Source organism: Lipotes vexillifer, unplaced genomic scaffold, assembly GCF_000442215.2.
Source record: "Lipotes vexillifer unplaced genomic scaffold, Lipotes_vexillifer_v1.1 scaffold358, whole genome shotgun sequence".
Taxonomy (NCBI): domain Eukaryota; kingdom Metazoa; phylum Chordata; class Mammalia; order Artiodactyla; family Lipotidae; genus Lipotes; species Lipotes vexillifer.
In genome coordinates, this window is record NW_006796357.1 from 130,879 (window position 1) to 144,716 (window position 13,838).

Consider the following 13,838-nt stretch of genomic DNA (forward strand, 5'->3'; position numbering starts at 1 on the left):
AAAAAAAAAAAAAAAAAAAAAAAAAAAAAACCTGCAATGACTATCCACTGCCTAATAAATCAAGACCAAATTCCTAAATACCTTTTCTAAGTCAACAAAACCCTAACCTACCTTTTCTGCCCTATCTCCTGCTACTCCTCCTCTTATGCTCTCAACAAACTGAAATAATGTTTCCTAAATCCCCCTTGCTCTTTCCTGACTCTGAGCTTTTGTTTCTGCTATATCCTTTACTGAAATATCTTCTCTCACCATTGGTACCTATAAAAATCCCACCTATCCCTCAAGGCCCTGCTCAGACAGACATTGCTTTCTCCATGAAATCTCCCCTAATTTCTTAAGTCAAAAGCAAACATTCCCGCCTCTATACTCACACAGGACTTTGTACCCCTTCCCAGCACCCAACTCTCTGACCACTCTTTTGTTTAAATGCCCTGCCATTGCAATAACATGGATGAATCTCAAATGCATTTTACTAAGTGAAAGAAGTCAGACACAAAAAAACTACATACTGAGTGATTCCATTTATATGACATTCTAGAAAAGGCAAAACCATAGGGACAGAAAACAGATGAAGGGTTGCCAAGGGTTAAGGAGGTGGGGGGCTTTGACTATAAAGGCATAGTATGTGGAATTTTGGGGGTGATGAAACTGTTCTATATCTTGATAGTGGTAGTGGCTACATGACTATATATTGAATATTTGTCAAAATTTATGGAACTGTACACTAAAAAAAGTTTATTGTATGTAAATTATACCTTAACAAACACAGTAGAAAAAAAATCATACCAGCTAGCCAGCAAACTAACCAGCCTGCCCTCCAGTTCTTGCCGTCCACTTACTGTTTTTCAAATGTACTCTAATGTGCCAGGCTAAGAGCAGGGGCTACAAAGAAGAAAAATACATGGTCCCTCCTCTCAAGGAACTCAGTCTCTGACGGAGGAGATAGGTAAGTAAATAAATGCAGCATAGCATGGAAGATACTATATATAATACACATACATGTCAGACACAGTGGAGGTATAAAGGAGACAGTGGTCAGATGGACCTAGATTGTTGAGATCCTAGCCATCAAAGCTTAGAAATTTCTATTCTGTTCAATATACAGTGAGAAATGACATAATCATAGCTATGTTTTCCAAAGTATAAATGGCAGTAATATGAAGGATGACTTGGAGTGAGGGAGAGACTAAAAGCAGGGAAATCAATTAGAAGGCTATTCACAGTAATCTGAGAGAAAATTAATATCACTTCTCTTCCCCATTAGTAGGCAATTGAGATTAGACTAGGCTTTCAACTAAAGCTTGTATTGCTTATAATCTAGATTCACATAGGCAAAAACAAAGAGAGGGCTCACAAAATTTTCCTTGGTACAATTTACCCCCAGTAGACTAAGATACTAAATGGAGGGACCTTGTTGCAACTATCATAAGACTTCGTAGATATTAGAAGCTCTAAAAAATGTTTATTATTCTAATGAATAAATTAGAGAATGTGTGAATTTTCTTTTAAATCACCGAAACTCGAAAAGAGAAAATTTTAAGTCCTGTATGCCCAGTGATGCTTATTGCTTATCATTTTGTATGTCGGATGGCCCAGAGGGTCGAGGTTAGTAAAAAAAAATTTTTTCCCTAAATTCAAATACTGACTGCAGTTATCAGGTGGGATTAGTTCTAGCACATTTTTTCCCCAGAAAGTCTGTTTCTTCTTTGCTTGTTCACTGCTGCATAACACAACTTGCAGTGAGAGGGCTAAGATTCTGTTAAAAAAAAAAAAAAGGCTGCATAACAGCAGGCGTTATAAATCTACTTTGTTCCAGTATACTACCCTTAAGCAATTGACTGTCCCACCTGTCTCGGAACTTGAAAACCTCTGCTGAAAACGCCTTATGAGGGGCATAACTGAAGGCACTGATATAAGACAGCCTGACTCTTGGAATGTGTGTGCTGAAAAGTTTTCTTCCTGCCTTGAATCCAAACAAACAGAAGGTCCTAAAACCATCAGGGTATTGAGCCCTAAACACCTTGTAGGGCCCAAACATATGCTCTTATCGGGTCTGTAAACACCTCAACCATCACCGCCTCAACAAAACGAAAACATTTAATGAACTGGTGGGATTATTGAAGGTAAAGTTGACAAACTCTTCTTCAAACAAACAGGAGCTTCAGGCTTTCAATGTCTTTTCCCTCTCTCTTTTTTTCCCCCCACAAAAAGCAAACATTGCTGAGCCACTTCATTGCCTCTGCTAAAAGGCTTTCTGTGGCTCCAGAGCTGACAGCATCTAGAATATTAAGCAGTTGTTGACTTCTGTGTCCAAACTAGTTTGTTTTGAAGGACCTGAAGTATACTGATCCTATCTGCACACAAAGTTACATAGAGACAACTTAGAAAAGAGTATACCCACCCTCTGCTAATCGGAAGATTGGCAGCTAAGGGAGAAGTGATTTTATGGATTCCTGAGTGTGCTGTGGTTCAGTGGATCTGGACATTTTTTCCTTTTGATGATTCCATTAGTGTTTTTCCTCATTAAAGTTCCTATACTTTATACTGCATGATTTGTGGTGAAGTCAAACCAAAGTAATTTTTGTAACCATAAAATACCCTTTTGGGTTTTTTTGTTTGTTTTTTAAAATTTATTTATTTTATTTATTTTTATTTTTGGCTGCCTTGGGTCTTCATTGCTGCATGTGGGCTTCCTCTAGTTGCGGCGAGCGGGGGCTACTCTTCCTTGTGGTGCGCGGGCTTCTCATTGCGGTGGCTTCTGTTGTTGTGGAGCGCGGGCTCTAGGTGTGTGGGCTTCAGTAGTTAGGACTCGTGGGCTCTATAGCACAGGCTCAGTAGTTCTGGCACACGGGCTTAGTTGCTCCGCGGCATGTGGGATCTTCCCGGACCAGAGCTCAAACCCGTGTCCCCTGCATTGGCAGACAGATTCCTAACCACTGTGCCACCAGGGAAGCCCATAAAATACCCTATTGTTGAAGGCCTGCTTGTCTCTTGCCCATTTCCTGAGATCAGCATAACCATGACACATCTAATTCTGGTGTGACAGAACTTAATTACTATGTGAATCATGAGTGGGGGGCCAGCTAATTTCAGTTGTCTCAACTGTTTGCTAGTACCTGGTCACTTATTGCCAGATACTTGTTTACTCCAAGTTTTTGATCGATTTTGAGCCCTGGCCAGCAGCAACTAATCCTAATGCATATAGTTGGCAGCTGTGAATTTTTGACTTTGCCCCTTGGAATACAAAGGCTGCCTTTGCCCACACTCAGGCTGACTTTAGCTTCTAAAGAGTAAACCTTGGGACTTCTCGAGTGGCACAGTGGTTAGGAATCTGCCTGCCAATGTAGGGGACACAGGTTTGATCCCTGGTCCGGGAAGATCCCACATGCTGCAGAGCAACTAAGCCTGTGCACCACAACTATTGAGCCTGCGCTCTAGAGCCCATGAGCCACAACTACTGAGCCCACATGCTGCAACTACTGAAGCCCGCCCGCCTGGAGCCTGTGCTCCGCAACAAGAGAAGCCACTGCAATGAGAAGCCCACGCACCGCAATGAAGAGTAGCCCCCGCTCGCCATAACTAGAGGAAGCCCATGCGCAGCAACAAAGACCCAACACAGCCAAAAAATAAATAAAACTTTTAAAATAATAAATAAAATAAAGTTTCTACTCTAAAAAAAATAGAGTATACCTTGGCCTCAGTAGGTGATTGTGATTATGTGCTACAATATAACTATGTTTATTCTTTTTTATGATATTTAATTAATTAATTAATTTTATTTATTTATTTTTGGCTGCATTGGGTCTTTGTTGCTGCACGTGGGCTTTCTCTAGTTGCGGCGAGCGAGGGCTACTCTTTGTTGCAGTGCGCGGGCTTCTCATTGCTGTGGCTTCTCTTGTTGCAGAGCACGAGCTATAGGTGCGCAGACTTCAGTAGTTGTGGCACGTGGGCTCAGTAGTTGTGGCTCACGGGCTCTAGAGCGCAGGCTCAGTAGTTGTGGCATAGGAGCTTAGTTGCTCTGCGGTATGTGGGATCTTCCTGGGCCAGGGCTCGAACCCGTGTCCCCTGGATTGGCAGGCGGATTCTTAACCACTGCGCCACCAAGGAAGCCCACTATGTTTATTCTTAAACTGCTTTTCAGAAGCCCCAGCTTTACTAGGAATTATCAAATTAGGCTCCTGTTAGAAAGGAATCCCATTCTGTCTGTAGGCTAAAAAAAAGCTTACTGCCCATGTGCATTTTAAAGAACTTAACCCCTCCCTAATTTAGTAAACTGATCTTATCCATGCCTGCGAGGCCCACTCCCTTCTACAGCGATTCTGTCATTTGTCCTAGGCAGTGGCAAAATCATAGATATTTATTTTAGCTACACTAGCTGATTTGGTAGGCTTTAATCTGAAGGAACACTAAGTGGTTCAGTATATATCTGCACAATTTTCCATTATTATTATCCCTATTTTGTAGCTGAGAAAGAAGAAAGAGAAACTTCCTTGGTGTCACATAACCAGTCAATGGAAAAGTTAAAAATAACAACAGAGACTGGAATGAGGGAGTTCTGTGGATCTAGTCTACTGAGTAGCACAAACGGATTGGAAGTAAACCTCAAATATGTGGCCATATCTGTAGGGCACAATTCATTAAAAACATTTTTTCCCATTTTCCCCAAGCAATTGTTTTTCTTTCTTTTAATATACATAAATCTCTTGTGGACACAGATTTAGTTCTTTGGAAGTCTTCATCTTACTAGAAACCTAAAAAAAAAAGAGAGAGAGAGAGAGGAGACTGCATGAGAACAGATTAATTTCCCAAGTAGGTTGTCCTGATACTGCAGGCGAGGGTAAAAATCACTCATGTCCATCTTTCCCTCCAAGCACCTCCCCTGCCCAACTTTCCCCTGGAGCCATTGCTGCCCTCCCATGCCTTGGGCCCTTCCCCACTCTTATCCCTTTTTAGCAATCTGGGATCCCCTCAATCATCTCCCCAAACTCAAGATAGCTAATCTGATCCCTCAATAGCAATCAACTTGACACAGGTTAAATTTTCTGCATTACCCTTATCAGTACAATTCCTTTCTGTACCAGTTTTCGTCAGTGGACAAAAAACACCCTTTCCACACATAACACATGTTCAGGCATTCCACTCCACACATGCATGGGAGCGAGTGTGTACAACTGAAGATGTAGACATTTATAAATGATGATGAAGCACTTGACAAAATGTACTTTCATAATCTCTGTTATCTAGGATTTCCAGGGCTTCTCAGCAAGAAATCAGGGCACCCTGATGAGGGGTTCTTAGTAGGTTAAAAGTGTTACCATATCTGGTTGAAAAACACCACATCTTTCCACCTTGTAATAATATCCTTACTACGTGTGTGGAGAGGTAGTACAGCAGAGTGAAAATGGTATAGAATTTGGAGTCTGATATGCTCCCATGTGAATTCCAACTCTGCCACTTACTAGCTGTGTGACCTTTGGCAAGATACTTCACCTTTCTGAGCCTCATTTTCCTCATCTGAAAATAATGGGCTTTTATTACTTGTTGTAAGAATCAAATGATATAATTAATACACGTACAGTGTCTGGCACATAGTAAGTTCTCAATAAATATGTTTCCTTCCTACCTCTACTTTGGAAGGTAGTGTTATAAGGAGTGGAATGTTGCATAAGGAGAAGAGTGTAGTTTTGTACTAAGATGTCGGGTCAAATTCTAATCCAATCATTAGGTTATTCCCTAATGGGTGCCCTCAGCAAGTTACTTAACCTGAGCGCGGGTTGCTTCTTCTGTAAGATGTAGCATATAATACTTATCTCATGGGTGTAAAGTATCTGGCCCCTAGTAGGTTCTCAATGGTAGCTATTTCTGTTACAGGTATAAGACTGTTCTTAGTTTCAGATATAGCACACCTACTGTTGTAAAGCCCCTCTCTGAAATTCTGTCTTTTCTTTGAGTGCATGAAATCTTTGTTTAAAAATATCCCGTTTTCTAATGGTTGTATACCCACTTGAGCTGACTGAGGTTTACCTGCATTTGCAAGTAACAGTATAGTATTTGAAAGTATGCTGCAGCATCACATTTGGGGCTTTTTGTTCTGTTTTGTTTGGCTGCTCTCTCTCTCCACACCACTGTCATCTTCTTCTTGCTATACAAGGAGCAACTGCCTTGAGTGGAAATTTGTTGCCATTCATTCTCTACACCTATATTGTCCAGCTGTGTGGCCACACCATTGCTTTGATGCCAGGACAGTAGTTGTCTCAGATGGTGCTTTACCATTTAATGGTAAGAAGCCAGATGTTGTGTCTCATTTCCTGCAGACATATTAAAGGCTGAACACTATGGCCCATCTCTGCACCGCTGCAGAAACTCAGTATGATCGGAAACTTAATCAGCCATGGTGGTACCCTGCTGTTTCTTCTGCAGGATGCTGCTCTGTTTACCAGTTCATCATTAGATAGTGCATTGCTTAGGGCAACTTTCAGTTCAGTGTTGCTGATATAAATATTTGGCAAAGCTAGCCTTTGTGGTAGGATTTGAGGAATTCAAAAAGCCTCCTGGCCCAAATATATCTCTGTCACTGGTCACAGTGCCTGAAATGCATGCAAGAAAGATTTCACATGAACTTTCCTTCTTGGGTATAAGGCAATGTTAGAATGCAAATACCACTCTCTAGAGGGAAGATACTGAGTCATTATCGGCTATTAATACTCAGAGTCAGAAGTGCATTGGAATCCTGATACTAGCTATATGAGCTGTTACTAGCTATATGAGCTTAGGGGGTTGCTAATTCTCTCTGAGCCAGTTTCCTCTTCTGAAAATGGGGATAATAATGGATGGTTGTAAGAATTTAATGAGATAATGCATGTAAAGAACATAGTAAATGCTCAATGAACAATAGCTGTTATTAGCCTTAGGGACAGCAGGGCCCCGAAGGAATACATTTAGGACTCTGGTAAATTTGCTTTGAGGGTCAGGAATAAGGTGAAGTCTGGTACCAGGAAAATGCTCACAGCAAAGGCCCTGGTGGAGTGGTGGTATTACAGCTGGGGAATAGCATGGAAACTCTGGGGACCTGGGGTTGGAAGAGTTGGGTGGGAGGAAGAGGAAAGACTGAAGCAAAATCACACTGCATTTCCATGAACCTTCCAATAAGAAAAGCGCAGTACTACTCAGGATGCAATGCTTTGTGAGGTAGTAAGCTCTGACACTGGGAGTGTTCAAGCAGAGGCTGAGTGCTGGCTACCCTCAGGATACTCAGGGCTTCTCAAACTTATATTTGCATACAAATCACCTGGGAATCTTGTTTAAATGCAGGTTCTGATTCAGCAAGTCTGGGTGGGACCTGAGATTCTTCATTTCTCATGAGCTTGCTGACAGTGCTGATGCTCCCAATCAACAGATCTCATCCTTAGTAGCAAGGCTCTGTTGCAGTTTGAAGAGAAATCACAGTGAGACAGAGGGATATGGTTAGGGAAAGCCAGAGAGTTACCCAGACAAGACTCCATAAAGTAGGAGCACTCTGATGCAGTCATGATCTACAGTCTGGTTCTTAGCTTTGTAAGCTTTGAAATTTGATTGGTAGTATTAGCAGAGCCTGGGCTCCTGAGGACTGACTCACAATTAAACAAATTCACGAGACCAGTATATAAGCCAAAATGCCAACTGATTAATTTATTATGAGAAGTATAACTTCCAGTGGAACAGATACTAGTGTTTGCTGATCAGAGAATTACCTCCCTGTAGGCATATTTACAGGAGGAGCTAAATGATGAAAAGAAGGTTGCTTGGTGAGGAGGAACTCATAGCAAGGGGAGTTCATAGGATGATTTTAATGGTTCATGTCATCAAGCTATGATAGTCTGATACCTTCATCTCCACTACTTGTCTAGACCTCCAGATAGTGCTGAGGGTGTTAGCCTCCGTATCAGTCTCTCTGCCTCCTGTCTTGCCCTCATACAATCCAGATGATCTATGTAAGCCTAGGTCGATACTATCATTTGTTTGATCCACTGATTTCAATATAAATTCACAACCTAAACTCATCATTACAAAAAGTTTAAAATATAGAGAAAAGTTGAAAAATATTACAGCGAGCACCTATATACCCACCATCTAGATTCAACAATTGTTATCATTTTGCCATATTTACTTTATGTATCTGTGTGTGCACATGTGCATTGAGCCCACACTCTTTAACATAGATTTCTAAACTCTTCATGTTCTGGCATAACCCACTTGACCTGCTTCACTCCCCTTGGCTCCCCCTTTGCTCCCCCAGACATGCCTAACTATTGAATGTTAGTTCCCTGAATGTTCGCTGGTGTTCTCATGTATTGCCTATTGCCTATGCCTGAATATCCTTACTTTCTTTTTTCTTGATTATCTCTATTTGTTTGTAAAGAGAGCCACGCCCATGTTGCCATAGCACCCTATACTCTTCTCAGTGATAACATGTATTACACTGCACTGTTATTGTGTGTTTGCCTCTTTGACTTTCCTACTAAACTATGAACTCCTTGAGGGCAGGGACTGTTTCATTTGTCTCTGTATACCTGCACCTCTCAAGTGTCTTGCGCTTAGTAAGTGTTCAGTAATCAGAAAATCCAACTACCTGCTGGACAGTTCTACCTAGTTACATCATGGGTACCTTGAATTCAACTTGTCTAAACTGAACTCATTTCTCCTCGTACCCACTCTACACATTTAAAACCCTCCTCCTAATTAAATGCCATTCAGTCTTCCAAGCCAAAAGCTTCAGAGCAATCCCTAACTCTTCCCTCTCATTCATCCTCCAAACAAGTCCTGTTGATTCTATATCCAAAATACATTACCAATCTGTCCATTTCTCTTTATCTCCACTACCAATTTAGTCCAAGCCACCTTCATTTCTCACCTGGAGCACTGCCAACAATCCTGTATCTGGGCTCCCTGCTTCTACTCTTGTCTCCTCCAAATTTTATTCACAGAGAAGCATAATGATCACTAAAATTCAGATCTGATTTTATTACTCCCTGCTTAAACCCTGATTATATTACTCCTTGCTTTTGGATTAAGTCCAAACTCCTTAGCTTTACCCAAAGGACTCTCAAGAACTGACCCCTTTGTCCCTCTATAACTTTATCTCTTGTACTCTTGGTTCCAAACACTTGGTGTTTATAGAGCCTGTAGTATTTGTTGTTTCTCAACATTTTCAGTTTCATGCCTCAGTGCCTTTTCTTGTATTGTTCTCTGTATAGAAAGGCTAACACTCTCAAAGTCAGCACAGGTGTAACCTCCTCTGGGAAGCTTTTTCTTACTTACCAGCGTGGGTTAGTTCCTCTTCTTTAACACCCACTACTGCCCTATGCATACCTCTAGTGTAGCTCTTATACTATATACATCAGCACTCTCTCTATATATATATTACAATTATCAGCTTGTTTGTCTCATCAAAGGTAATTTATGAGCTTTTTGAGAGCAGAGTTAATGTCTTATTTTGTTTTAACCCAATGCTTAGCCCATGACTGGCATATAGTAGATTGCAATAAATATTTAAGAAAGAATGAATATTAACAAATGTCTCTCCAAACTTCGTTTTTGTAAATACCTTATAAAAGATCTCTTTTCTTTTAAACACATTGTTTCTTCAAAGTACAACATAGTTGACTGTCATGCAGGTTTTATATGTATATATTTTCTGCCGCACAGCGTGGCATGTGGGATCTTAGTTCCCTGACCAGTGATCAAACCCACACACTCTGCATTGGAAGTGCGGAGTCTTAACCACTGGACCACCAGGGAAGTCCCAATCATGCAGGTAATATTGATTGAATATTGAGTGTTCTTCACCAGCAATTTCAGACAGTTTCTGGAACTGTACCATTTATTTTTTATATATAAATTTATTTATTTTTGGCTACGTTGGGTCTTCGTTGCCGTGTGCGGGCTTTCTCTAGTTGCAGTGAGCAGGGGCTACTCTTTGTTGCAGTGCACGGGCTTCTCATTGCTGTGGCTTCTCTTGTTGCGGAGCACGGCTCTAGGCACGTGGGCTTCAGTAGTTGTGGCACGTGGGCTCAGTAGTTGTGGCTCGTGGGCTCTAGAGCGCAGGCTCAGTAGTTGTTGTGCACGGGCTTAGTTGCTCTGCAGCATGTGGGATCTTCCTGGACCAGGGCTCGAACCCGTGTCCCCTGCATTGGCAGGCGGATTCTTAACCACTTCGCCACCAGGGAAGTCCCGTACCATTTCTTTAGATGACAGATGCTACCCTTTTATTTTCCCTTAGGTAATTTTTATCTAACAGATTAACATCATCTGTAGTTGGGGGTGCCATGCTATTGGTCCCATATACCTCCCTTGACCTCTAAAGTCCCTTTCAACACCTATGATTCATGCTTCACAAAATTGCCCATTTATTTGGATTCTAGGTGCTGTTTGGTTATGGTGTTAATTTTCCTCTAGGTTTCTCTCAAGCCATAAGAGCATCACGTGCAGGATTGTCCCATGCTTAATCTTAGCAAATAATATTGATTAAATAAATGTTGGGCCAGGGGAGTGGAATGATTGATTAGGAATTTAACAAATGTTGGGCTGGATAAAGTAAATTATATTTATTTGAACTAAAATAAATGGCTTAAAGTAAACACCCTGAACATTACTTTCTCTGATTATTACCTCAAAGTAACAACCTTAATATTATTTTAAAAGTATTGGGTCCCTGAATCTGTTTAATAATAATAGTATTTAACAGATATAATTTTTACATTCTGCTAAGCACTGTTCTAAGTGCTTTATATGTATGAACTCATTTAATCATCTGGACTACTCTATGAGGTAGGTACTATTATTATCCCCATTTTACAGATGATGAGGAAACTGTGGCACAGAGAAGTAATTTCCCCAAGGCCAAAAGTTATCCATAACTGTCAGACACCAGAAGTATTACTTCAGTTTAATCTATGCATATTTATTGAGCACCTACTAAATGTAATAACTGACAGGGTAGATAAAAATTGTACACTTAAAATAAGAAATCTTAACGCAATAGTGCTGTGAGTGAATTGTCAAGGTGAGTCAGGCTCTTTTTTAGTTAGTGGGAGATGGAGAAAGATTGTTAAGGTCATGAATGGCGCAGACATATCTGTTTGGTAAGTCTGGTTTGCGGAAAATGGAAGAAAAGAGGCTTAGTTTTGAGGAGTATGAAAATGGTCATTCCTTTTTGAGGGCTAAGATTACTTTTAGAAGGGGCATCTGATGCAGTATATTTAGTATGAGGTAAGGGTAAGAAGGAAATACAAAAGTATGACGCTTGTTTAGAGAAGGAAAGGAAAAAGTTTTTTTTAAAAAAAGGCAATGCTCTCTTCCGCCCCCCCCCCCAGCTTAGAGAATTAGTAAATAGCCTGCTTAAGCACCACCCACCTACCCAAATTCTGCGGACTGCAAGTCAGACCTTTCAGATCTGCGCTTTTTAGAAGTACTTTCGCATTCTGGCACCTTAAGCCAGAAATGCCCCGCAGGCAAACGTTACGAGGGAAAAATATATTCTTGCAATTCAAAAGGGACTCGAATCCTACCAACGAGCGTTTCTGTTCTCTGTTTCCATAGTTCCTCGCCTGTCCATTTTTCATACAACGACTTGACACACCTGACCACACAGCCTCTGATCCTATTCTAATGCCTGCCCATCCTGTTACCCTTTTTAAAAAAAAAATTATTTAGTCTATTTATTTTGGCTGGCTTTTGTTCTTTGTTGTGGTACACGAGTTTCTCATTGTGGTGGAGCACGGGCTTCAGTAGTTGTGGCTCGCGGGGTTGGTTGCCCCGCGGCATGCGGGATTTTCCCGGACCAAGGCTCGAAGTACTGTCCCCTGCATTGGCAAGCAGATTCTTAACCACTGTGCCACCAGGGAAGCCCCCTGTTACCCTTTTAAAAGGCGGATCCCGCAGTGTCCTTTCCTCCCTCCCAGCCGCCTCCACCCCCAGTCGGCTGGGCGGAGCTTCACGCTAAAGCCCCGGAGCCCGACGCGGCCAAGGCAGTAGCAGAGAGGACTGAAGCCCCGAAGAGCTGCATCTGCGGCAACATCTCCAGTGACGTTACGTGTCTGTCGGCTTCGACCCAGCCCGCCGTGCGTGCCAGTCTCTCCCCGCCCCCTCCCCACCTGGCGCGCACCTGGCCAAGGCCGGGATCCCGCCGAGAACCGGGAAGGCGCGTGCCAGGGGCCCTAGGGAACCGCAGAGTGCGCGCGCCATGGGGCCGCCGCCCGGGGCCGGGGTCTCCTGCCGCGGTGGCTGCGGCTTTTCCCGATTGCTGGCCTGGTGCTTCCTGCTGGCTCTGAGTCCGCAAGCCCCCGGTTCCCGGGGAGCCGAAGCAGTGTGGACCGCGTACCTCAACGTGTCCTGGCGGGTTCCGCACACCGGAGTGAACCGCACCGTGTGGGAGCTGAGCGAGGAGGGCGTGTACGGCCAGGATTCGCCGCTCGAGCCAGTGGCTGGGGTCCTGGTACCGCCCGATGGACCAGGGGCGCTGAACGCCTGTAACCCGCACACGAATTTCACGGTGCCCACGGTCCCGGGGGACTGGGGCAGCAGCGTGCAAGTCTCTTGGTTGGCCCTCATCCAGCGCGGCGGGGGTTGCACCTTCGCAGACAAGATCCATCTGGCTTACGAGAGAGGGGCGTCTGGAGCCGTCATCTTTAACTTCCCGGGGACCCGCAATGAGGTCATCCCCATGTCTCACCCGGGTGAGTGCCGCTACCGAATTGCGCGCCATCAAACCCCTGCCAAGGCCATTTTCCCTTATTTTCCTCAGTGTAATCTTCCCCCTGTCCCCTTGCTCCGAAGGAAAACGAGTGTCCTTTCTGTCCCCATCGAGTGAGGGCAGGGTCCTCTCTTCCCCGAGATTCACCCTGCATCGGGGGTTTGGGCAGAAAAATCCTTTAGAATTTGCCTCTCTGGTAAAAAAGGGTGAAAACAGTGAGGAGGCTGGCAACTCGAGAAGGACTGTTTGGGCTCTTTGCGTCGTCTTTTCCTGCTGTTTCACGAGGGTGGTTTGCATTGGATTAATTGGTTGGTGGTGGGCATTGGCTTTGAAATGACTGGGAAGAAGCCTACCCGAGAAGCCTGCCTGGAAATCCCTTCCTCAGTCTTGTCCTGATTAACAGCCTCAGGCCCGCAGCAGATTTTTTCCCTCCTCTCTCACTGTTTTCTCTGCATGTTTCCTAGTATCAGGTACAAGATTGTGTTACTGTGCCCTGTTAACCTCATTCCAGTTTTGGTGGAAACTTTGCTCAGCTGTCGGGTTCTTCTCTGCCCAGGGGTCTTCAGGTCCCAAGTGATTTTTCGTATCAGTGCTTTCCTTTGCATTTGAAAAAATCTGATTTAGGATATTGAGTGGCAAAACAGGTGATTAGTGTTATTAAAGAAGAAGAGGTTTCTGCATGAGGCTAGCAAAGGCCTAGGATTTGGAAAATGTAATCCAGGTAGGTCTTAAATTTGTGCAGATGAGGTGGATTACTGTTTTCCCCTCTTTAGTTATCCTTCCAGAAACCTTCTCCCTATTTGTGATTAGGTATCCATACCATATGTACATAGTGATCCTAGGCCCCAAAAGACAAAGAAAAAAAAATTTGGGGAGAAAAAGGCAGAGACACGTAATAGTAGTAGCAGTATATCATAGTTGTTGAGAGCTGGGCCTCAAGTCAGACCTTGGTTAAATTCCGGCTCCATTGCTTACTAGTCCTGTGACCTTGAGCAACTTATTTGAAGTCTAGCCTGGATTCCCTCCTCAATCAAATGGGAAAGAACTAAGAATGAACCACTCCCACAGGTTTGCCTTGAGGATGAAATGAAATAATGACGGGAAAGAG

At 43.1% G+C, this 13,838-nt stretch overlaps 1 protein-coding gene across 2 annotated transcripts in view; it reads left to right on the forward strand.

Annotated features, from left to right (window-relative positions):
- The window catches only part of RNF128 (ring finger protein 128), a 100,704-nt gene that overhangs the window by 28,822 nt on the left and 58,044 nt on the right, over nt 1–13,838 (forward strand). Inside the window, exon 1 of one of the 2 annotated variants that reach the window (XM_007468499.1) lies at nt 12,218–12,713. The exons of the other annotated variant lie outside the window; for it this stretch is intronic. Within the exon in view, the coding sequence (XP_007468561.1) occupies nt 12,221–12,713 (493 nt within the window). The 5' untranslated portion in view covers nt 12,218–12,220. Of the gene's footprint in view, nt 1–12,217; nt 12,714–13,838 lie in introns of those variants that run through there. 2 annotated transcript variants of the gene reach the window in all.